We start from the raw sequence: 26,265 nt of genomic DNA on the forward strand, positions 1-26,265 counted from the left end.
GCCCATGCCTATTCAAGTAAAACGAGAGCCAGAGGAGACGACCCTAAATGTGCAGTTCCCAGAGCTTGTATTGTTGCTTTTGTTTCCTCCAGTCTTGTGCTTCTGTTAGTTAATAAACTCTCTCCAATTTCCTCTTCTTTTTTTTTCTAGGCAAGGGATGGATTTATAGACCGTTTCTCACCACGGCGAAGAGGTGAGCGCGTCTGAGAGGAAGGGAGCTATGCCCCTTACGGGACGATATCGAGTGCCTTACGTCTTGATTCTTCTTGCACTCCTCTGGGGTGGAGAGAGAATTCAGGCACAAAGAGCAGGTATGTGCTGATGCTCCTGGGACAACCGAGTATTGAAAAGCTACCTAGATTTTTACTTTGCTTGGGGCATTACTCTTGTAGAAGAAGCTAGCAGTGTACCCACCCTTACAAATATAGTAAGCAGACCTCACGGAGACGGGATAGCTTAGTGCTGAAAAAATCTGGACTTAATTAGAATCCTGTAACCACTACAAGACCAGGATGTAGCAGGGTTAGTTCAGACTTTCAGTCTTGCAGGCTAGCCTGAGTTGCATGCAGTTTACACTGTACAGGCGTGATCCAAACCCCATTGAAGTCAGTATCAGTGTTTCCATTGCCTTCAATGGGCTTTGAATCAGATCTTCAGGGTCTTTTAGACGACACCTTAAAAACTCGGATATCCTGGCCTTTTTCACAGGAGACACGGCCCTCTGGTGTCCTTAGCTAATTTTATTCTAAAATGAGAGGAAACTGTAGCCACCCCTCTGAACTCAGTAGCAGCTGCTCTCAGTATAGGAACTACAGATGTAATTTGTGCAACACTTTGGGGTGAGAGATGCTATATAAATGTAAACTTTTATCATTAAATGAGCAAATAATTAGTAAAAAAGAAAAAAAAGAATAAACGGTCTCTTTTTCTGTTTGCAAACAGGTCATGATGGTGTCAAACTTACTGGTTTGTTGAGCAAGGCATTTCAGTATTAATTCTGGGCCTGTAGTTTGTCTGTGAGCTGTTTTGCTTGGAGATAGGTCACATGGAAAGATTCTGTTTGCTGACTGGATGGCCCCTAACCCTTAGAATCATGTTTCCATTGACCATGTTTCCTGGTAATAATCCCCACCATTTCTTTCTGCCAGTAAACAATTTTGTTATAATATTCTGAGAAATAAGGAAAAGATTCTCTATGCAGTGGAAAGGAATATGTTTAAAGATCTGGACCAGTATTCACTGAAAACCTTTTTGCAGCATTTGCTTTGCTCTGTCAAGTATATAAACAAAGAATCACTGACCCATCAAGGATTAGCCCTGTTAAACATAGGATTTTCCTGTATTAATTCCTGAATACACCTCAGTAGCTTTACCTCAACAACCTTGTTTTGTGGACAGTCACCCCTGAATGGAGAAGGGATTCCTTCTCTCTGCTCTGTATGGTTTTAAATTACACTTACTATCACCTGCTGAGATGTGCTAAAAGAAGCAACCTGCATAGACATTGCTGAATATGTTTAAACCTTTTGTGTTCTTCAGTTAGCTCTGCTTAACCCCTTTTTGTCCAGACAGAATAGATTAATGATGCTGGACTTTTCCCGTAGCCTTTAGAGCTGAGGACCAGTTTGGTTGAATTTTACAGTTAAATGACATATAATGTCTATCTATTATGCAGGGAACGGAACAGAACAAAACTCTAACTGCATTCTAACTGAGATATATGCACATAGCTTAATTGGCGTCTCATAGCATAAAACCCACATGTTCCAGCCAGCATGCGCCCTCAAGTCATTTTGTGAGAGGTATATTATGTTTGTCCGCTCACAGAACGATTGATTGATTGGCTGTACAGTGTTCCAGGCATGCCCACATAGACTTTGCCTATTGAATGGCTGGGTGTATCAGCTGAACACTGTTGGCAGGGTGGTCATTCATATGGCTCCAGAAATGTGCACGGTGCTTTTACAGAGATGATGTTCCATAAAATGTTCATGGTCAACAGCACCAGAATAGGTTCAGTGGCGTTCATCTGCAAAGGGGTTAACACTTGTGATGGGTGATTCTCACAAATGCTTGTTCATATAAGCACAGGAAATATGGAATCCTGTGACCTGTGTAAACACTCTACCCTCTATCATGCAATCCTGGGAGCTATCTTATTTCCCCTCAAACACCGGTCTTCCTGCCCTTCAATAGGATCCTACCACAAGTCATCTTCATCTGTCCGGGCAACCTCCCAGTAGAGTTTGCTTCTCTGGGACAGCTGAGTGGCATATCTCTCTTCCCCCCCCTCCCCCCTTAGCAGTCCTCCAAAGCTCCCATCACCAATGTAGGAGCACAGAGCGTGTTGCCCAGCTGACCCCTGAAGATGACTGGCTGCTCCCAGAGCTAATTTGTAATCTACGATGATCAGAGCAGGGAATAGAGAGGACTTCTGGAACCCCTGCATGACCACCAGACTGAACTCAGGGAGGGTTTCAGATGCTTTTCATTTTGTTTCAACCACGTCACTCTTCCTTAGGTGACGCACACTAATAAGAGTTGTCAAGGCTGATTCTTCACTCTGGCACTTACAGTACAGAAGGTGGGGGCCCGCAAGGACTCTAAAAATAAATACTGGCCACTCCAGGCTCGTATTAAACTCCCAAGGTTACAGCTTTTCTCTGACCTTGGATTGGTAGATGCTGCCACCAACCAAGTGCAGAACCCCTTTGAGAGCTCAGGAAGGCGCACTTGGGAATTCCTTCCTGTGAGGTACCCTCAAGCCCTTTCACGCCCCCTCCCTGAAAGAGCTGAGAAGGGGGGGGAGAGGAAATCAGTTGTTGCCACCAGCTAATTAAACAACATGTGCACAAACTTCTTAAGACACAAAAGTCCAATTCTGTTCTTAAAAAAGGTGAATTTTATTAACTAAAAAAAAGAAAAGACATCTGGGAACTCAGGCTATTGCTAGATTTTTAAAAGACCAATTACAAGGATTAAGCATAAAGAATACCTTTCTTGAGGTTCAGCTTAAAGGTTACGAGCTAAACAAAAGCACCTGGGGTTAGCACAGAGGAATCCACAAGCCATAAAGAAATAAAAGGGATAAACCTAATAGTGTCTTCCTAGACATTTCCTGATCTACTTACATATCTGGGGTTTTAAATGAGTAGTTTCTCGGTATGATACTGTTGATTTTTTCATACCTGGCCCAAGCTTCTTACAGCCTAGCTCTGCCCTGTCCGCCTCTCCCCAGGAGAACAACAACTGACCAACAAAAGGGAAGTCGTTTTTCAATTTTAAAAAGTTCTAGCCTTCCCATTGGCTCTTTTGGTCAGGTGCCCACTCATTTCCTTTTATCTATTTAACCCTTTACAGGTAGAGCAAGTAGAGAACAGCTACTAAGAGGGATTTTATAACTACTGGCTGGCTGGGTGTCCATGAAAGGGAGCTATACCCGCCTCCTGCTTCATATATCACAAGAGTTATGGGAAGGTTTTCTAGCAGGTGCTGGGTTGGCTCTGCTGCATGCATAGTAGCTGCGTGCAGGGCTAGACTATAGTGTCAGTTGGTCTGAAGACAGCTGATACAGCAGCATCTGTGGATCAGCAGGATATAGGAAAACCCTGGCCCCTTAGCTCTGACTCTGCAGCAGGGGGAGAGGTGGCATCGAAGCGGCCATGCCAGCTCTTCGGCCCCTACATCCCTCTATTCTGAGGTGTTTTTCCCCATGGCGGGTTATTCTGGTGCTATGGGCCCATTTTGGTGGCAGTGGGCGGCACAAAGCAGTTGCACCTCCCTGGAGGATCTGGGGCCATGACGTTCTCGTTACATAAAATAAATGACATTTATATAGCAGCTTTCTTCCTGAAGGATCACTTAGCCCTTTATGAACTCAGACATACATAGGATTTCATTAATTCATCACTGATAGGGACAGTTCCCACCGAGTGGCACATTCTGATTATACCTTGTGTCGTCTGTCCTTCCCTACCTACTGGCCTTTTTGTGGTTATGTAGCCTATTGGCTTGCAAATGCTCTAGCAAAGCAGGAAAAAGTGATAAGCTCTCCTTGAAGGTGGCTGCGAAATATACTACCAGTCTTGCTTCCTGGTGCAAGAAAATGGCAATTAAAACCTGTTGGCCTTTTGGATTACACAGACTTCAGATTATGAATATTTCAACTGAAGACAAGAGGCTGGTTGTGGGGGTAGGGAAACGTTTCCTTTGCAAAGGAACTGTGCTTTGTTGTCAAGGAAGCCACGCTACTATTCAAGGAATCGTCCCTTAGTCAACATACACTGGCAAACAGAATAAGAATAAAAATAATCTTTTATAAACTTGTCTCCCCGAGATATTGTGAGGAGGAAAATAGTAGCTTGTAGCTAAGCATAAATAAATTAACACTATCATTTGAGAGGGAACATGGAAACTTCACTGTTCAAGGTCAAGGTTGGCAATGGCATGGTCAACACAGATCTCTTGATCTGACAATATTTTTCAATGCGCTGCATTAGAAGTGGGAATGGAAAAGGGATTGCTAACATTTTTAAAAGAGAAGAGCAGCCTCATATTAATGCAGACAGTGTAGGCAAAAGGATTGTGTGGAGACAGAGCAAGCAGAGAAGGAAAGGAGAGGGTTTGAATTCAAAGTAACAGAGGTGTCCAGATCTACTATAGATCTCCCAAAATTGATGAGGGGGAAATCACAGGGAAGAAAGACTGAAAACTTGTGCTCCCTCTGTGGGACAAAGCGATAGATGCCTCCAGCACAGAGGCAGTACACTGAATAGACATGACTAGAGAGGTTGAGGTATGTGTGATGATCCTCTTTCAGCTTCTCTTAGCAGAATCTTCCATTGCCCCTGCAGGTTGCAAGAATGTCCACTATGACCTTGTCTTCATCTTGGATACCTCTTCCAGTGTGGGTAAAGAAGATTTTGAGAAGGTCCGCCAGTGGGTGTCTAATCTGGTGGAGACCTTTGAGATCGGACTGGACAAGACCCGTGTAGGAGTGGTACGTTACAGTGACAGGCCAGCCACAGAGTTTGACTTGGGAAGGTACCAAACTCGTGAGGCAATCAAAGAAGCTGCAAGGAACATTAAGTATTATGGGGGTAACACAAATACTGGCGATGCCCTCCGGTATATCAACACCTATAGCTTTTCCAAAGAGGCTGGTGGGAGGCCTGGTGACCCAACCAGTCAGAAAGTGGCTATCCTTTTGACTGATGGAAGGAGCCAGGATTATGTCATGGATGCAGCCACTGCGGCACGTAAGGCTGGAATAAGGATCTTTGCTGTGGGAGTTGGTGAGGCCTTAAAGGAGGAATTGGATGAAATTGCTTCGGAGCCTAAATCTGCCCATGTGTTCCACGTCTCTGATTACAATGCCATTGATAAAATACGAGGGAAACTGAGACGACGGCTCTGTGAAAGTAAGTAGAGACATTGTTACTTTAATACACAGAGAATTGTAATAGAGTAATCGTGTGTCTGTGAAAGTCCTATACATATGTTCCCTCATTCTTGTTTGTTTGTAACTTTGGGTCCTATTCTCTTTCTCTCCCTCCATATTCATCCATTGATCCATTCATCCAATAGTGTTCTGAATTTTTCACTTTTTAAGAAGCCACTTTACTGCTGGTGGCAATCATCGTCTGTTTAATTCTGGGTTGTATGGGCCAAAACAACATTAACCAAGGGTCAACTTCCAGTGGGATCAAATCAAAGAGAAATAATGTATATATATTTCTGGAAATTGAAATTATATATAAAAATTTGTCTGTTTCTCTCATGTAGTGGCTCATTGGAAACTGTTTGTTTGATCTCTTACACTCTGTATCCAATGTATTCTTACATAGAATTGAAGTTTTATCTCATCTGAATTTGGTTGCAGCATCCTATGCAGCCTATGTATATGGGTGGGGTCTGGTTCCTTGCTGTGTTGTCATTAGACGGTATAGTGGAGTAGAGCTAATCTGTCACTAGGCAGCAGCCCTGGAAATAACCATTCTGAAGCCAAATGGGATTTAACCTGAGTAAACACTTTTTGTGAGGGGTGCCCCAACGGCGGCATTGCTGTGGCTGCTATACTTTGCTATGAATGGTATCCCAGCTCTTTAGCTGGAAAAGCAGGCACTACCCATCCATGGCCCCCATGTAAGGGCTCCCAGCTACTGGATCCACATATACCCGGTTGGCTTTGTGTTCAAGGTATTTAAGGTTGCTATGTGTCCTGGAAATGAAACTCGCAATACTGCCCTGCATCATGTGGTCTGAGTTTGCAGGACAGCTGATGAGTCTCTGTGGGGCGCTGTGACATGGTGGATGGTGATGTCATAGAATCATAGAATATCAGGGCTGGAGGGGACCTCAGGAGGTCATCTAGTCCAACCCCCTGCTCAAAGCAGGACGAATCCCCAATTTTTGCCCCAGATCCCTAAATGGCCCCCCTAAGGATTGAACTCACAACCCTGAGTTTAGCAGGCAAATGCTCAAATCACTGAGCTATCCCTCCCTTCTCCCCATGACATTGTGTGCTGATAACACAGCATTGTCGTGGACTGACTCAAACATGGCATAACGTGTTGTGACATTAATTCCTTGTTTGACTTCAGTTTATAAATGTTCATGTGCACCGGCACTAATCTCACCCTCGAATGGAGTTAGGCTGGATGTCTCCTAGATGTAGTGCAGATCAAAGGTGTTGGTTCTCCTTACACCAAAATAAACCTCTGACAGTCTTATTCCTTCAGGGTTCCAAAGAGATGGGAACAATTATCCCCTTCCGTGCTGTATGTAACACTGGATATGCCCAGACAAATTTGCTGCAGCTATACATTTTGATGTACCCAGAGTGGCTTGATGTTGCATTGAAATATGTGCCAATTCCTGTAGAAAAGTTTCTTAAAACAAATGCTTGCAGTGCATATTACCATTTGGTCTCTCTCATCTGATCAAGGAATCATCTGCCCATTTTACCAGGTGGAATGTTATCATTTGATGGCATTCTGATTGCAGATTAGGTTCACTGTACATGTATGTAACACCTGCTTAATTAAAGCCCAGGGAATTATGAAAGGCATATAGCTTTTCATCCTGAGGGCTGTGACTGACACTACTCAGAACTATCTGCTTTCATCTGCAGGCATGACTTGGATGGGGAGAAAGGAAGCATCCTGAAATGTGGATGAAGAGTAGGGGTTTAGGGTTATTAAACATGGGGAACCCCTTGGGGAAGGGATAGATTACTAAATTAGTGGGTTGATTTCTATATAAGACCAATGGGATCCAGACTGCTGGTAATAACAGTTAGGAAGGTTGAAGTGGGGGCTTTGTTAAAACTATGAACTAATGGGAAACATGCAACTGTTAGGGCAGGACGCCGGTTGGACAATCAGATCTGCAAAAGACATCAAATGACAAAGTGAAATTAAGACTTCAGGGGTGTGGGATAGAACAGTGACTACCGATTGGGCTGAGGGAAGGATAGTCTGGGTGAAAGGAGCAATACCCGAATTATGCAGCAAAGTTTCAGAAAACACAGGTCCATGCAAACCGGCTCAGCTTGCTACGATGATGTATTGCCTCTTGCTATGGCTGAACTGTTCTTGCTATTTTTTAATGAATGAAATATTTAGGGTCAGATTAGAGCTAAACAAAAAAAAAAAATCTCCCAGTGGGCAGAGCAATTTGACATTGATAAAACTGGCGAGAGAGGATGTTGAGGTATCACCAAAGGAGGCAGCAAGGCAGAGATCAGATAGCTTTCTTAGGGTGAATAATGTAGGGGAAAACTGGTGTTTACAGGGGAAGGGTGTCGGGTCAGAACACATGCGTGGAATGAAAGGGAATGGTGGAGCTGTAATTTCTGCACTGTATTGGCCAACAAAGACGCTTCCAGCCCTAACTCTTAGTATACTATATAAACGTGAGGATCAGCGCAGTGGTGTAGATCTTGAGGTTTGGGGCAGCAGCTGCTCCAGAATAATGTGTCACTTGTCTCTGGTCGCACTGGATTTGCGTTTTGAACTTTCATTAATCCTTGCTATAGTAGACTATGAATTTATCATTGTGAGTGAGTCACTGAGCGCATTGATAATACTTCAGGCTTGATCTGACACTATGGAAATAAACAGTGCACACTTGAAAATAATGCATGTGCTCAGCAGACCGTGGGTCAGTGGCTGATATTTTTACCAAACTCTTCCATTTACATTCTGGACTAGAGCCAGCTGACCAACCTGGGCGACAGCTTTGCCTGATGGTAGGAGGAGAGGTATTACTGTACAGATTCCAGGGTTGTTCCATGGGTCTTCATGCTTTCAAAATAGCGTTTACCTGCATATGATTTAGTGACGAGAGCAGGCAGATGTGGAGAATATGAAGATATATTGGCAACATATTGCCCTTGATAGGTGAGTGGCAGGGTGAGTGGAATGCTTTGCAGAGGGAGAATGTAGCTCCCATTGGAAAATCTGGGCTGTGTTTGAAGTTGGATTCAAGAAGATTATTGCATGTGTAACCCACACACCTCGTGGGTGTGGTGTTCTGTCCCATCTAGTGGCACCGAGACATCTTAGAGAGAGATTAATGTGTGTCCTGATGCAAAACTCACTAAAATCAATGGGAGTCTTTTCACTGACTCCAATGGGCTTTAGATCAGGCCCTAAAGAAAGGCCACTTATCCGTTGGGTTATATTCTCTTTTTTGGTGTTTACTTGGTAAAGGACAGATGAGGAACAGTCTGCAGTATACGTGTGGCAGGATGAGGATCTGAGCAGCTGGGCTAACACTCAGCAGGAATGCAAGTGAAGCACAGAAAAAACTCTCTGGGGTTTGAGGTTTATTTATAGGCTTTTCTGGTGCAAACAAAATAGATTAGCAGAGAATCTCCCCATGTTCCCTTCAGGCAGCTGAAGAGCCTTTAAATTCCAAAACAATATGTATAGGGCAGATCTTGTGTTTTCTAGCGCTTCATGTGATCTCCTGAGGTCCCTTCCAACCCTGAGATTCTATGATTCTATGTCCTGGCTTCTAAGCAAGCAGCTGGCTCCACGCAGAAAGGAACCCACCCCCTTTTTAACACTCTGGGCCTACTTCTTTTTTTGCCTTGCCCCCTGGCATAGAGACTTAGACAAAGTGCAAATCCCAATGGTATCATCCTTCACCCACTATGCACAGGCACATAAGAACAGCCCTACTGGGTCGGACCAAGGGTCCATCGAGCCCCGTATCCTGTCTGCCAACAGTGGCCAGTGCCAGGTGCCCCAGAGGGAATGAACAGAACAGGTAAGCATCAAGTGATCCATCCCCTGTTGCCCATTCCCAGCTTGTGGAACAAGGTATAAACGGTTACATGAGGTGCTCAGGTGCAGATGAAAGCCTAGGGCTTCCTCCAGTTGCCCTTGGCTCAGGGATGTACTCCCATGCAGGAGACAAGACTACAGCTCTGGAATGCAGAAATGCATCTAGACTGTAGAAAGCCCTTCCTGGTGCACTAAGGGTATGTCTACATGTGAGTAAAAGACAGTTGCAGCTGGCCCAGGTCAGCTGACTTGGGCTCAAGCTGCGGGGCTAAACATTGCTGTGTAAGAGGTCCCAGAGCCTGGGCTCCAGCCCGAGCCTAAATGTCTACACTACAGTTAAACAGCCCCGTAGTCCGAGTCAGCTGACCTAGGCCAGCTGCAGGTGTTTAATTGCAGTGTGGACATACCCTAAAGGACCTGTATGTCTCCTCATTGAGAAGTTGAATAAAGATTTAAGCTACAAAAATAAGCATTGCAAAATCTGACAAGGCTGGTTCAGTTTCTTTATAGCAGATATGGAGCAAGGCAGCTTCTCCTGGAAGAAGTGAAAAGGAAAAATTAGTCCCCCCCACCCCCATTCCACACTGTCCATTCAAATAAAAGAACTGTGAAGTGGTACATGAGAACTGAAGAATGGAAGGATCAAGATCCTCACTCACTCCTGACTGATCACTCTTCCTCAGTGCTTTGAGGGGAAATAAACCCTCCCGTGGTCCCTGCCAATATATAGTAGGGAAAATATCCTTCAGAATCTGGTGACCAGTTGAATCCTATTAAATATGCAAGAGGCTGACTATGTTTAAGTATCCAATTGCCTTTTTATCCTGAGATAACATTGGTGTTGAAGTAGAGGTCATTTATTATCTTGAATCTCAGTAGCATCAATTCATACGGTACCTCTTGAGATAGCAAATTCCTCAGTTTCAGTATCATGTAAGAAGTGGGCTTAGTAATGTCTGGTGTATGCTTTGCCAATGCACCTCAGTCACGAACTGCTTGTACCACTACACTGTAGCGTTGGCCTCTTTCTCGTACAGACTGGCAGTTGAATGGTGCTTTTAGGATTCCAACCAGCATCTAGCAAGGATGATGCTGAGACCTTGAAGTCTGAATCATGGCTGGCTCTAGGCCTTGTCATCCTATGCTAACTGGGAAATGGCATTGAGGCCAGCCTTTCTTTTTATGTTCTCATACCATGCCCAGCATCTGCGTACCTGAGCACCTATTCACGCAGGGCTTGAATTGAAGTCAACGGTAATCTCTTTAGAGCAGGCCTACAATGAACAGTGACACCATGCTTTACTGTCTCTGACCACATGTTCTGCCTGCATGCTGATACTGATGCTAGCCCTAAAAACAGCATTTAACTCTAGGCCTTTAAAGGCGACGTGTTAGTATATTAACCCAACAAGCCATCTCGTCCATCTTATTCTGCAGCAGAGGCTTTAAACTGGTGAGTCGTGACCCTTGCCACGGTGTTAACGAACAGTTGTCTCTGCAAGGTCTCTTGAAGCCTGTCCCCATCAGCTGAAATAGTACTGGTTTTGCAGATAGTTTCATAAACACAATTTAACCATGTAAATGGAACCACTCTCCAAACTGGGTTAGTACCTCTGCCCTATTTGTATGGTTCCTATAGGGAGAGAAAATCCCATTAAATGGATATGATATTCAAGACTGCCTGCCTGCTAGGACCGGAACATGGTTTGGAAACCAGCTTGCTTCAGAACCGTTTATTGTTGTGCTGTGTGGATGCAAACCTTGCTACCATTTCTGTGTTTTATTCAGAAGAGGATGAAGTTCTCCCCTGGGCAGGGCCCGTGTTAGGTCTATGCCCTTCCTGAGGCCACCTCTACACTTTGGGTGCTACAGCAGCACAGCTACAGCCCGGCAGCTATGCCATTGCAATCTTGCAGTGTAGAAGCAGACTGGAGTGACGAAAGGAGGTTTCCCTTTGCTGTCGGCACACCGCTTCCCCGAGCAACAATTGACAGGTTGATGGAAGCATTCTTCCATTGATGTAGCTGTGTCTGGGGGGTTAAGTCGGCATAGCTGCATCGCTCCAGGGTGTGGATATTTCACCCCCCTGAGCACCATAGTGATGTCAACCTCAGTTTTTAAGACCTAAGTCCCTTTTAAACTGTTTTTGAAGCCTTAGGTGGGACTTAGGTGGTGCATAAGCCTTAAACTGGCCCTCTGCACAGAGGAGAATTTCATCCAAGAGTCATTATGTTGCTTAAGTTTGACTTCCACCAATAACCATCTCATTTTTGACCAGGTACTAAAATTCAGTGATACAGAAATCTAGGTGTAATGCTGGCAGACCAGGTGCCAGCTCATGCCAGAGCCCCAGGCCAATTCACTTGTATATTAGTATAGATCAAAGTAATTGTTTAAATATATGAGTGTATTTGGTGTTTAAATTCATAAAAACTAGTGGGATGTTACTTGCGTTGTTTTCATCTATCTGTATCCCGTTATGATGTAGTAGGATACGTTTACATTGGCTATACCCCTGTAACTAAATAACCCATCAAACGAGCCATCAAACCAGAAAGAAGCCTTAGAATCATAGAATCATAGAATATCAGGGTTGGAAGGGACCTCAGGAGGTCATCTAGTCCAACCCCCTGCTCAAAAGCAGGACCAATCACCAATTAAATCAAATTAAATCCTTGTGGAATGAAAATGAAGAACTTTAACAGAAAAGTGCTAATTTTGAAGCAGTGGTCATTGTGTGTGATGAGCGGAGGTCAAAGATTCAAAATGTATTCATCACTTTCCATCATTAAAGAAAAAGCCCACATGGGTAGTGACTCTGTCAGCTTGTTTTCTGTGAGAAGAAGCTATCAGTATGGATTCAAAGAAAGATCTTGGATCTCTGGACTGTTTGGACTCTTACAGGGAAGGGTACCAGATGCAGAGTGGAGATCTCCGGAGACAATTGGGATACCCTGAAAAGACTTTTGGGAAACCTGCAGTTTTACATCACTGCCACCATTTGGAATTACAAATGTTGACTCACCTGTGCATATATTTTACCCGCTTTTAACCTTTCAATAACTCTAATTTCCTTTTTTTAGCTAATAAATCTTTAGTTAGTTTACTATAGAATTGGCTACCAGCGTTGTTTTTAGTGTAAGATCTAGAGTAGCACTTGATCTGGGGCAAGTGACTGGTCTGTTGGGACTGGAAGCAACATAAATGTGATGTACAAATAGCCATTTTATCACAAAGTCCAGTTTGTCTGGGTGGCAAGATAGACTGGAGAGTATAAGAGAACTGTCTGACTCCAATGTGAGACTGCTATAGCGATTCAGGTCATCAGATTTGTCACTGGCTTGGTGAAATCTATAGAACATACCAGTACTTTGGGGCATCTGCCCTGTTTTCTGACAGTCTGCCATGAGGTAGGCACAGACAGACCATTTCCCACTTCACAACAACAAGATATTTCACCCTGTGGCAAGTTTGTAAGGATATTAAAGAGCTTTTCTGGAGATATATTCAGACCTTCTTTTGTTCTTGAATGTACTGTACAGACATCATAATTAAAGTACATCACATGCATTGGTCTGCTAAGAATATTCCTTCCTCAGTGTAGAGCACAGCTTGATTTATAAGGATGGGTTATTTTTGTTACTAAATTGTAAGGTTAGTGTTTCAATCTCACCAGGGATTTTACGAGTTACACCCAAAGGCCAAATTCTCTTCTTTTCCAACTGGTGATCTATCTGGAATTTAGAGCAAAAGTATCGGAAAGATGTTGAACATCTAGACAGACTTTATTTTGATAGATCATTAATTGATTGCTTTGGAATGCAAAATGTGGAACTGTAACAATCTCCATTGTAAGGGTATCATTAGGGCATTAATGCGAAAGATGAAGGAGAATAGGTATGAGTTCTGCAGAAAGTGCAGAGAACTTGCCACTGTGGGATTCATAGGACCCAAAGATAGATGCTGGTCAGGAATATTGAGAGGATCTTTCTCCGATGATAACCTGCCCTGATGCACCATTCTTTGTCACTTTATGTCCTATACTGTTGCACTGTGTTCTTGTACGATGTCAGACAGGTGCAGACTCTCCAGAGATGGCTGCATTTCAGAAGTGGATCCTGTCATACATATGGTGGAAACTTTTTTCCCTTGATTTACACCCTGAGTAACAGGTTTCAGAGTTAAATTTATTTAACTTAGTCTGTATCCGTAAAAAAAAAGAAGAGTACTTGTGGCACCTTAGAGACTAACAAATTTATTAGAACATAAGCTTTCGTGAGCTACAGCTCACTTCATCGGATGCATACAATGGAAAATATAGTGGGGAGATTTTATATACACAGAGAACATGAAACAGTGGGTGTTACCATACACACTGTAACGAGAGTGATCAGGTAAGGTGAGCTATTACTAGCAGGAGAGCGAGGGGGACGGACCTTTTGTAGTGATAATCAAGGTGGGCCATTTCCAGCAGTTGACAAGAACAGTAGAAGGGGAAATAAACAAGGGGAAATAGTTTTACTGTGTGTAATGACACATCCATTCAATCAAGTTGTATGGGGAGACTTTAGCAAACCAGTAAAGTGCCTGAAACCACTATGGCTTATTGCTACAAACAGCCAAGTCAGCAGGCTGTAAATTAGCCATGTCAGCAGGCTTAGCTTAACCAAGGCAGGAGGGGACAGGGGTTTTTGGGTGCCACAGAGAGGACAGCTTGACCCTGGGTCCTTCCTGATAAGAATTGTGTTGAAGTTGCTGATACATGCATCTTACAAGAGCAGGATGTGCCCCAGGAATGTCTATTGGGGCCTCAAGGCTGCAAACTCTGGAAAAACCCACACCTGCTTAATTGATAATCAGAAGGAACCTCTCACTTGACCATTGAAACTGCTTACTTACCAAGTTTGCTTTAAGGGACATGTCATTCTATTACTAATGTATAAATAAGGGGGAAAAGTTTGAGGTAGGGGGACTCTTCAGGACTGGACTCTCCCTCTGGATGCATCTTGTGTTCCCCACCGGCAGACGGGCTGCCGCTGTGCCACTCGAGAGCCACACTCAGCTTTGGTAATTATCAAGGGTTGGGGGTGTTTTACTAACCTGTTGCAGACGTGTATATAATTGCTTGAGACTAAGTAAAGTTTAGCTTTAAGCGAAAGAACTCTTGTGTTGTCCTGTTTCTGCCAGCCATCTATCGGCCGGACGGCCGTGTCTCCCCTGATTTATTTCCTGACACCACCTCGCATAGAGTAAAAGTTACCAAGAGCTTTGGGTTGAAAGAACCCCGGGTAACAAAGTGTGAGCTAGGCCATGACTTGATCCACACACTAAGAAATTCTTTGAGATTTTTAACGATGTACAGTAAGGCTATGTCTTCATGGCCAAAAAAGGCGGGGGGTTGCCATGAGATAGTGAATGCGTGTAAAATCTTAGTGCACAAAAGGCGCAGGCACTTGCTACAATGATGTAGCTAGACAAGATCAACACTATAAACCCCACCTGGATTTGACCTTACCTAGTGACATCACAGTAACGAGCTTTGTCTCCACTAGGATTTTACAGTGAGATAAAGGTCTCTTTTCTCACTGTGAAAACACACTTTCTGGCAATGACAATATAGCCTAGGTGTAAGCGATTTCAATACTATAATGCAGGCAGCATGGTGCAGTGGACTAAGCCGTGAACTAGAATCCAGGACAGCCTAAATTCTAGTGTTGATTTGCCGTGTCGCCTTGGGGAAAAATCACTTTAATCTCTGTGAGTCGGCTCTGGGTGTTTAAACTGATGTGGGATCAGAATCAGGTTCTTAGGATTAAAAGAAAAGGAGGACTTGTGGCACCTTAGAGACTAACCAATTTATTTGAGCATAAGCTTTCATGAGCTACAGCTCACTTCATCGGATGCTGTAGCTCACAAAAGCTTATGCTCAAATAAATTGGTTAGTCTCTAAGGTGCCACAAGTACTCCTTTTCTTTTTGCGAATACAGACTAACACGGCTGTTACTCTGAAACCTGTTCTTAGGATTGACTCAGACCAGATCTTCCCTCTACTATAAAACACTTGTCAGTCTGTAAATAAAGCCATACTTAGTTTTCACAGGTACTCAATGCCGTAGTTTTATTTACAGTGACAGCTATGGATATCAGCCTGAGTGATTACACGGTACTTTTCCATAACAAAGGCTTACGCACTCTGCATGTATCTATGCTGCACTCATCTCCCAGCTTTTCAAGTTCATCATCTTTGCAGTCGGGGGCGAGGATACCCATTGAGAGGTCTATTGTCAGGTGTACAATATGTTTTGAGCATACGCTTCCACTATTTAACTATTCCTAAATCATGCTGCAGACAAGTCTTCACCTGTGGAAGGAGTGGGTTATACTCCCTTTATCTTCATCTTCCTTCTAAACATCGTGATAAATTGGCTCTTGAAAACGATGCCGGGTGTTACCACCTGCTGCAGTCTGTTGACTCAGTACAGCATAGAAACAATGCTCTAAAGATGAGCTAGCAGCTGAAGTACACTTAAGGGTAGCAGCGAAGGAGACAGAGAGCTGTTTTAATCAACATTGCTGAAAGACACTTTTGCTGGGAGTTGCCGTTTCTGCGGAGGCGTATAGAATAGAACCTGTATGTGAACAATAGGACAGGCTCAAATTCTTTTTTTTCCCATTATCTTTCAATTTACCTTTTTTTGTCTGTAATGAAGCAATGCTCACAAAACAGATTTAGCTCTGCACTGGGATCAAACTCAGGAGGGTCTTCAGCTCAGACCACAGCTCTGTATCGCTGGCTCTAAAGGAGAAGCTCTGTTAACTTTAATTAGCTTTTTATAAGTGCAGCCTGAGATTCACACTAGGGCTGTGCTTCAAAGCCCAGGGAGGTAAAAAAGAAGGACTCCTATTGACTGCAGGGGCCTGGACTGTAACAGAAATGGGCTTTGATTCAGCAAAGCATTTAAGCACGCTCTTGGCTTTTAAGCCCGTACTAGAGATCATCTCTGTTCATGGACATGCCTAAGTCTCATTAACTTGGGGTAAAGTTTCCAAAGTGCCTCAGGGAATGTCTGCATTGCAACTGGGCCTGCAGGTGCAGCAGTAACTTTGATAAAAATAGAAGCATAGCAGCAGTGGGCCAGGCGAGTCATCCCAGGATGTACCAAGAGACCTGGGTGGGACTGTACTTGGGTAACTATCTGTGTTAGTCTCTAAGGTGCCACAAGTACTCCTTTTCTTTTTGCTACGCTGATGTTTGCCGTGAGCTTGCTCAGGTGTGCCTGCCATGCGGCAGCCATGCCTTCCAACTACTGTTTGTAGACACTGGCAATGTCGGGGCTCTTGAAAATCTTACCTTCTTTGTTTAAGTGCTGTGTTGAATAAGGTCCGTGAGGCACAAAGGAGAGGACTTGGACCAGGCCTCAAGCTCTTTAGGATGATCCAGATTGGCCTTTGAGTTGACGAGTCTTGAAACTCCGTCCAAGCTCCCATGTTAACCTCAGTTGCCTTCACGCAACACCCCTAAAATAAATGAAATGAAAATAGCCCAGCGGGTGCCACCACAAATAGGTTTTAAACCAACTTGAAGTTGCCAATCACCCTATTTAAAACTCACTATTTTGTTCTTTTCAGTGTTTTAATGTTACATGTCCTAGTGGTAAAACTTCCATTATATGTGTACGTATTTATGTTCTTAGACTCATTCAGCAAAATCAATAAAATATCCAATTCTCCCTCAACTCCTAGGCCTGATCCCTGTGGGATAATGAAATACCAATGTTACACAGTAAATTTTAAGAACAGAACTGTACTGGAGGGAGAATTGGATATTCGGAATCAGATCTGTCTTAGATTATAAATAGTCTTGGAATGATTAGATTTTTATCAGTAAAAGTTGACAAACGTCGATTCCACCCATATACACACACAACCTGATGAAAAAATATTTCTATCAATAATTGACATTTGCAAGTAGAAAAAGAAAAATGCTGCTTGAGAACTTAGTAAATATTCTTAAATTAAATGGTGTATATGTTACATGTGATATTAATTTGTGTTTTAATTATTATAATGCTTTAACTTTTTGAATCTCAACCTCTGTCTGACCACCATAATTTCCCACAACTGTGAAAATTTAAAATCAATAAAAAAAATCACATAATGCTTAAAAACAAACATTGATGTCTTCCAGCAATTGGCAGAAATCTGCCAATCCTATTATAGACTCTATTCTTAGGCCCTGATTCAGAAAGCACATGTTTAATTGGACTTAGGCATACAGTTAAAGTTAAGCACACGGTGCTTTCTTGATTTGGTGTCTTAGATTGTAAGACCAAAGTTTTCAAAAATGGGGGTCTAAATTTAGTCTAAGTTCATATTCAGATATGTAAGTAAGTGGCCCAGTTTTCAAACTTGCGAAGCACCCAGCGCCTCCAGAACAGGTATAGGAGACTTGCTGGTATGCTCACCACATTTGAATTTAAAAAAAAAAAAAATCAGGCCATTTATTTGGGAGTCTAAAATATGGACTTGGGAACCAATTTTAGGCCTCCATTCTTGAAATTCTTGGCCTCGTGCTCCTTAAGGCAAGAACTGTCTTCCAATATGTTTGGATAGCATCCACCCCCTTGAGGGCCCTGTCAGGGGGTTGAAGTCTGAATCTGGCAGTACGATGCAGTGGTGAGAGTTAGTGGCCATGTCACCTAGTGGGTGGGGGAAGGGGAATGCAGGCCCACCCTGCTCCACTGGGTTCCAACTCAGGGCCCTGTGAATAGCAGCTCAAATATGTGGCCTGGGGTGGGTGCCCTTACAACTGTTACATGGGCTACTTCCGACCCCAGCTTTGGTTCCTCCGTCACTAGTTAGTTCCTGGTTTCCCCCTGGAGTTCTCTAAGTGCACTCTAGAGGGTCTTCCTCTGTCAGTCGGGGCCTCCGTGGAGTGAGTGGTCTGAGGCGGCTTGACAGTAGGGCCTGGAAGACCCAGGGGGAGGCTCCTCCAGCCGGCCCGGGACACCAACCCAGCAAAATAGTAGCTGTGACACACCCGAGGAAGTAGGCCATGATTGGCGACCAGAAGTTGAGGACCATGTCTTGGCCCATAAGCCCCCACATTTTTGGGTCTGGGTTGGTTTCTGCTCCACTGCTGGAGGAGCTCCCCAAACCATTTCCAGTCCCTTCCTAATATTACTGGGTAAGCCAAGGTGGCTGCTAGGCCTATTCTGCAAGACCGCGTGGCGTCCTACCATCAGCTACACTTTTGTTGCAGCAGGGTAGGGTTGCACATCCCCGTGGATGCACTGGAGGTGGGATACTATATCAAACGTGCCCATGGGATGGTTTGACTACACCCAGAGTCTACCAGGCCTGTCACGTCAGCTCCGTTTGCCTGTACCAGCAACAGCAACTTGGCCGCACCCCGCCTGCAAGCTCTGGTGCCTGCTGTCCATGTCTGTTTGTAGCTGCAATCCACAAAGGGGCACTCCTGCCTAAAATGCCCTGCCTGTCCACACTAAAGGCAGCTCCTCTTTGGGGTCATGGTCCAGTGCTGTGGGGCTTTCTGGTGGGTCCTACCCCCCTCCTCAGCAATCTGGTCCCTTCTCCACTCCACCTCTATGTCTGGGTCCTATCTCTAGGTGAGCGGGACTGGAAGAGGGGGAGCCAGTTTAGTCTCCCTCTGAGTATGACCCTTGCTAGAGGTCAGCACCATGGTTCCAGGGGCCCCCCATCCTATGTGTCAGTGAAGCTGGACTGTCGGTGACCACTTAATTCTCCATCAAGGAGAATGGGCCCATTTTCATGAGTGTGATGGGCAACCTGGTGGGGACAACATCCCCTGAGGGTCTGGAGGGGAATTAGATGCCCCCTTGGGTGGAAGAGTGTCTCCGCCTGATACACCAGGTGTTCTTATTGCACCTGATGCTGTCACTAGTTCCCAGAGTAGCTGTTGCTACAAATGGCCTTGCTGTTTCTCTGGGCTGTGTGCTGTTGCTGGCTCTCCGCTATCAATTTCAGTAATGCTTCTGTGTCCACGCCTTCTCTGAATAGTATAGGGCCAAGAACCAATCCCTGTGGGACACCTTTAGAAACACACTCTGAGTGATGATTCCCTATTTACAATTATATTTTGAGAGCTATTAGCTAGCCTGTTTTTAATTCATTTAATTGCGTGCCATGTTAAATGTTATGTTCTAGTTTCTTAAATAAAATGCCACATGGTACCACATCAAATGCCTTGCAGAAGTCTGACAGTATTACTATTATCCTTAAAACTTCTCATCTGATCAAAAACAGATATCCAGTTAGCTTGACAAAATCTATTTTTCCATAAACCCACATTGACTGGCATTAATTACATTACCCTCCTTTAATTCTTTGGCAACTGAGTCTTGTATCAGCTGTTCCATAATTTTATTTTTATAGGCTGACAGGCCTATAATTACCTCAGTTGTCCTGGGTACCACTAAGGCATTTATCAACCTGCACCTGGGATTGGACAGTCAAGCTGAATTCTTTCTTTCTCGTGCAATCATCACTATTAATACATTTTCCACAGGCCAAACGATGCCCTCAATTACACATGTGCAATCCTGAGGTTTCAAAATAATGCCTGGGGAACCCCATTCATTGTCTTCCAAATATGCCCTCAACTACACCCGTAAAACACATTTTATTCAAGGGAGATTGCACAGGGAGTGATGGCAGAATTCGGCATCACAACTGGAACTCAGTTAATCATTCTGCAGATGCTGAGTGAGAAGATCAGAATGCATCTCACGTGGCCGGAGTGACTTCAGTACTAACAGGAGTAAAAATTTATCAGATTATTTAAATTAGATCTGGAAATTATCAAAAGTCAATTAAAAGGGAGTAATGCCAGACGTCAGAGTAGAATGGCTCTTTTGATGCAGGTTTTTTCAAAAGCCTCTGGTGTCAGCCTGGCTCTACTCCCATTAAACCGAATGGGTGTTTTACTATCGACTTTGGTATGAGCAGTGTCAGGCCAGCGCAGACCATTTTGGAAAACACCCTCACTGCCCATGCAGAGCCATACAGATGGCTTAGGTCACAAGAGGAAATGAGTCTGGCAGTCTCGCTCTCATTGGTAGTGGAGCAATGTCCGTGGAACACGGCTACTGTGTAATTTGGCACAATTCTGCACAGCTGGCCGCCTGCTCAGAGGAAGGCATAGAATGGCAGTGCAAAAGGTGTTGCAGGTCAGGAATGAGGGTCTTTGTTGGGACACCTGCATAGCATCTCCCAATAGGAGTATGTATTCGCTGCAGTAGTGATTGGCACCTGGGTCTGACTGAGGACCTGGTATAGCCTCGCCTGGGTGTGAGAGGCCCCACTGCAAAATGCTACCTGAATTACTGTGTCCTCACCGGAGTTGAGCTTCCTCAGGTGTGATGCTAGGACTTCTGAGGGCACATCTTGAGTTTCTCTGCGCTGCGGTAAGCTGAAGTGTTCTATGATTCTTTCCCAGGGAATTAGGGGGAGCTTTCTTGTCTGAAAGTGAACCTGAGCTCTAACCCACACCTGGGCCAGCTAGCCCAGTTGACAGCACCACTTAATTAGGGTGAGTTGTTTATGTGTGTGTGTGGAAGAGGTGTTGGAGGTAGGAGCCTGGGCCAACTACGGTGAAGACATACCTAACCTGCCTGGTTCTACCCAGTGCTGTTATCTGCCTACTTTTGCAAGTAACAGATTTGCACAGCAATGTAACAACCATCTCACAGTAAAGACAGAGTGACGCATGTCCACCCCAGGGCCAGACTCTAGTTAGCCAGAACCATGCAAATAATTTATAGTAGTAATTAGAATGGAGGCATCTCTGTTTTCTCGTGCGGTCGTAACAAGCTGATGGCTTTTGTTTGCAATTAATTAAATAGTTGTCAATTGAAATGGGGGCAAAAATCGCTCTGCCTGTTATGCATCTAATCAGAAGCCTTTCCCCTCTGAATAGTGCTTCACAGTCTAACTCGCTTCCAGCTACCTGTAAACAGCATGATACTATCAGACAGCCAGCCTCCTAAAAACTGGCTCTTGTGGAGACGCTTGTAAAACAAGATGTACTGAGGTTAGTGGGTGAGCTGAGATTTTTCAGAGACTCTTCAAGCTGCTCTGTCAGATCACATGATCCATCTAGCTCAGCAGATGTGGGTGTCTGATGCGTCACAAAAAAGGCAAAGCCTCCTGCAAAATGCATTGGGCCAATTGTACATTAGTATCATCACAGGATGCGTAGGGAAGTCTTGGTGACATCAGTTGCTGATTCCCCTGAGCTATGTAAAGGATCCTGGACTGAAACAGCAAGTCAGGATTCATGAGCTTTAGCAGAGCTGCATGAGGACCAATTTAAAATTGCTCTGCCTTTGCAGAACTGCATATCTTCTAACAATGTGTCCTTTGGCCATGCTCATTTTCCTGATAGCAAGTGTAACTGCAGATGCTTTGCTTATTTATACACGTCAAACTCTCCTTTGGCTCTTGGTATGCTCGTGAGCTCATTAATACCCTGTGGTAGTAAGTTCCACAGGTTAATATATTTTAAAGGTATTTCTATCCATTTCACATTTTGTTTGCTTAATACATTGGCAGTCACCACAATCTTAATTATGTAAATGGGCATATAGGAGTCATCTTAATCCAAGGATTGCTCAAAATCATGAATCTTTATCAACAATAATTAGTAGCTTGTCCCACCCTGGGGTTTCCCTTTATATTGCAATTTTAATGCTTTATGTAGCTTATTATTTAGTTAAAAATACTGTTAGGGGTACATACCAGTAACATCTGAACACAATCTATAACCCCTAAATAAGTGGAAGGCTTACTGTACCCTTTCACCATATTCAGTTCTGCAACCTAGTCTTTTAGCTTATTATGTCTCAAGTAATTTGGTTTTGGATAGATTTCTTTTGCCAGTTCAGGTGGCCTGTGATAATGGAGATTGTTAGGTTTTTTCCTTCCATTTTCTGCCCCCCTTGGTGCCATTTTTCGTGGGCATATGACTTCATTATAAAATCTTGCACCAAGCTGAAGCTTCCAAAACCAGCTCTTAGTCTCCCAGGAACAAAACACTTTTCCTTAATAGAATTCTATGGCAGTTGCTGTGGCAACTTGGAAGTTATTAATGCTCTCAATTCAGACTATTACTGAAGGAATAGCAGGGATTTGGATGGTTTATTGGAGCATGGATGAATGACTTAGGATCTGATTCTGTCATCGGTACTCATGCTAATAAGTTCCTTACTACTAATTTAATTTGTGGAGTAAGATACTTCTCGGTGTGAGTAAGAGTATACCGTGAAGCCTCTAAAAACAGGTATGTTAAATCAAAATGGCAAAGGCAAATATTACACCCTGATTCTTCATTGCTTTGCATAGTTTATTTATACCTATGTAAATGGGTGTGACGCTCAAAGATGAAGTGACTTTCTTAGCATCACACAACAGGCCAGTAGCACACCTGGGACAAGAACCCAGGCCCTGTCCCTGGATCACACTGTTGTGGCAGCTGTGTAATAGCAGCAGAAGTGCAAGCTTCCCTTGGTAGCCTGCCAGTGGACCTCAAGTCTGATTTGAGGGGGCGATTTCTGCTGCCAGTGGGCTATTCAGTTTCCATGCATGGTCTTCTCCCTTGACAACACCAGTAGGGCGGCTGGTGGAGGTGACCATTTTTTTGTGCTGCACTCACCAGATGAGTCCACCTAGGGGGCCATTAAAGCACAGGCCTGCTTTTGGTTCTGGTACAACTCCCTGCCCCCTGGGGAACTCTGGGAGGCTTTGCACCCAATGCCTCCTGGAGCTCCCAGATGCACAGGGAGAATGCATCATGCTGCACCACCCCTTAGGAGGGTACAGCTTGCTCTCCTCCTCTGTGGTGGAGGCCAAAGCCGAGAGATGGTGGAGTTACGACCTCTGCTTCCTCCCAGCTCCCGTGTTGTAGCTCACACTCCAGACTTCATGAGCAGGGAGTCATCCGGGAGTTACGGGGAATCCAGGAACTAGGGCAGGGCCTGGCACCTAGGTATATGTGAGAATGCAAGAGCAGCAAAGGAGCCTCGTCCCTTCCCCCATACACATCTTCATTGTTGGGCTCGGTCTAGCCCTTAACGGGCACTCCAAGCTTTGTGCTGCACAAACTACACTGGCGTTGCCGTTCACTTCCCTACCACCCCAGATCAGCCAGGTTAAGGGCCCACTGCTTCCAGTGTCGTACGGCATGTACCAGGTTAAGCTAATTCAGGCAGGAGCAGTGCAGGTTGTAATTGGGCACAGAGGGCCCTTTCATCTTCTGTGTCCTTGTTCTTCCCAAATAGCGTCTCCACCTCCCACCGCCCCACAAACCGTACTAGAAGTGTGTTTTCCCCACCACTTCACTCCCAGGAGAGGTTATCCTTGGGAGACCGAAGGGTTTATGCCAGTAAACTCTTGGTGAGGTTTTTGCCTGGCTTATTATGAACTTGCAAATAACATGCTGTTGTAGTAGGGACAATTATGCCAAGTAGATCGCAGGTAGGCAGAATACTGACTGGTTACAGCTTCAATTTGCTTAATCCTGGGGAACCAGCCTCTGTTACTGCATGATATGAAATGGGGCAGGACAGTGATATCAAGCAAGTAGAGGAGCTAAGCAAGAAGTGGATAAAAACCCATGGTCTGATCATCCAAGTGTGGTTAGGTGGCATATCTTAACTATGTATTTATGTCATATTCCAGGCCTCCAGTTTACTCCAAAGTCTCCTGATGCGAGTTTAGTATGTTTGGCAGAAAAAGGCCCATTCAGTGAAAACTCGGTCCCTTTCTTCCTCCCATACTAAACCCAGCTCCCTTTATAGCCGCAGCTAGGGGGATCTTTTTTTAAACTGCTTGTGAATCCCGCTCTGTCTCTATAGTAAAGCTACTGAAACCTAGGGAATGAAGCCACAGTGGTCACCAACCCTGCTATTCATGTTGGGTGGGTCTGTGGTCCTCTAGGGGAGTGAAGCATCCTGATTTCAGAATAGCAAGGGAGGTGGTTTTTAGTAGACCACTAGATGTTCAGTTTTTCATTTTCAGGGCAAAAGTGTGCTTGTGTCTGTACGTATAAATAACGTGTGTATGTATACATTAATTTAAGCTCTTTTATTCTAAAGGCTCTATAAAATTTTCCTGGTCCTGGCAGGGAACATAGAAAAGTAGCTGAGTTATGAAAAGATATTCCTGTGCCAGGGTGTAAATCCACTGCCTGTTTTTGGGCTAAACCCTGGGGAGGTTATTCTGATGGCAGAATGACACTCGTAGTGAGATTCCCAACATCAAGATTATGCTGGGAGGGACACTCAAATTTATACCTGCCTGTAACGGGTCGTGCTCACCACCATGGCTCCTCCTGCTGGTTGCTCTAGGAATTAGCTCTGTCCATCAGCAGGGCGCCCTCCTCTTGTGGTGTCTCACTCTCAGTCACTGCTTCTCCACCGTCTCTGCTGTCTGCGGGGACCCGTGTCACTTCCGGATTGCGGCATCCTCTTCAGGGCACGGCCCTCCAGCTGTGTCCCAACTCTCTTGTCTCCCCCTTCTGGGGGAACCAGCAGTCCTTCACCCAGCCTTTCACCACAGTGGCAAACTGTAGCCCCTCACTCAGGGGCAAACTGCAGTCCATTGGCTGGCCACTTCCCTCAGTGGCCAGTGAGGCAAAGCGGGCGGGGGCAGGGGGGAGAGCAGGCCTACCCACTACTCTGGGCCCCGACCCAGGGACCCTATAACTGCCCGTCTGCCGCTAGCTGCTTTCCCTGGGTCACTTCTCCATAGCCCCAGTGCCTACTCGGCCCCTGTATCAAGGCCATAGTCTGGAAGCCAGCCAGGCTGGAGCTCTGCTTGCTACCCTGACCAGTACTTCTCTCTACACGTAGCCAGTTCTTCTCCCTCAATCTCCAGGGAGAGACTGGGCTCCCCTCTGCCCTGCAGCCCTTCTTATAGGACCCAGCCTGGCCCTGATTGGCTGCTTCTAAGCCTTCCTCTGACTAGCTGGGTTCTGCGCAGCTGCTCCAAGGGATGCTGTTAACCTTTTGCCAGCCAGTAAGGGGCAGCTGCCCAATCACACTGTCACACACTGAGGCAGAGGACTCCTCAGCTGCAGCAAACCGAGATCAGACTATACTTCAGCCCCAAGCGGGTGCCAAGATTTGTGCTTCCAAATTCTTGTACACCCCAAATTTTTGGGTGGCCCAGGAGTGTTGCTTGCACCTATTGGGCAGATGTTAACTTGCCAACATAAATTTGGAGGCTGGACAAAAGTGACAAAAAATGTTGCCTCTTACGGCCATGTCTATACGTACAGCGCTGCTGCGGTGCAGCTGTACCGCACAAGTGTTTGGGTACGAGACTCTCCTAGGAAAACTCCAGGTGCTACAAGGGATGTGTTAAGACTGTCCTGAGTGTGAAGCCATGTAAATGGTTTCCCCTAGGTGTTGCCTGGCTCCTCTCCTTTGGGTCACATGTGAGGGGTTTGTCAACGGCATTCTTGATCAGTAATTAAACCAGGGATGAATATGGCCTAACATGTAAAACTGCTATCACGCTTCTGATCGGGGATGAGTTTGGCCTTCCATTAGAGAGACTCCTCATCCCAGAAGAACAGCACTCCCAGTCCCCCTTTGCACCCCCTGCCCTGCTTCATCCCCCACCCCACTCAGTAGGTTTACATGTGGAGTCAGACTAAAGATTGTGAATTTTATTAATTTTCAGAGAAACATAATTGCCATAACAAACATTGGTTATGGAAATATACTGTTTTTTAAAATGAGATTTCTCTTGTTATGCTGAATTACATTCCATAGGAGCTTTTTACTCACAAAATGAAGATTCTCATCCAGCTATTTCAAATTATTCTGGCCTTGAAACAATTTGCCCAGATAAGACTCCACAGGAATATTAGGGGAATAGAGCCACCATCAGCCTATGCAGTTGTTAAATCCAAGCTTTATGGTCAGGT

The 26,265-nt window shown here is 44.7% G+C and overlaps 1 protein-coding gene across 1 annotated transcript in view; it reads left to right on the plus strand.

Moving 5' to 3' along the window:
- The window catches only part of COL22A1 (collagen type XXII alpha 1 chain), a 333,446-nt gene that overhangs the window by 29,406 nt on the left and 277,775 nt on the right, over positions 1-26,265 (plus strand). Inside the window, exons 2-3 of the mRNA XM_084619138.1 lie at positions 151-311; positions 4,854-5,420. Coding sequence (XP_084475264.1) covers positions 221-311; positions 4,854-5,420 — 658 coding nt within the window. The 5' untranslated portion in view covers positions 151-220. The remainder of the gene's footprint in view (positions 1-150; positions 312-4,853; positions 5,421-26,265) is intronic.

This window comes from Lepidochelys olivacea (genome assembly GCF_965140295.1).
Source record: "Lepidochelys olivacea isolate rLepOli2 genome assembly, chromosome: 2".
Lineage (NCBI taxonomy): Eukaryota > Metazoa > Chordata > Testudines > Cheloniidae > Lepidochelys > Lepidochelys olivacea.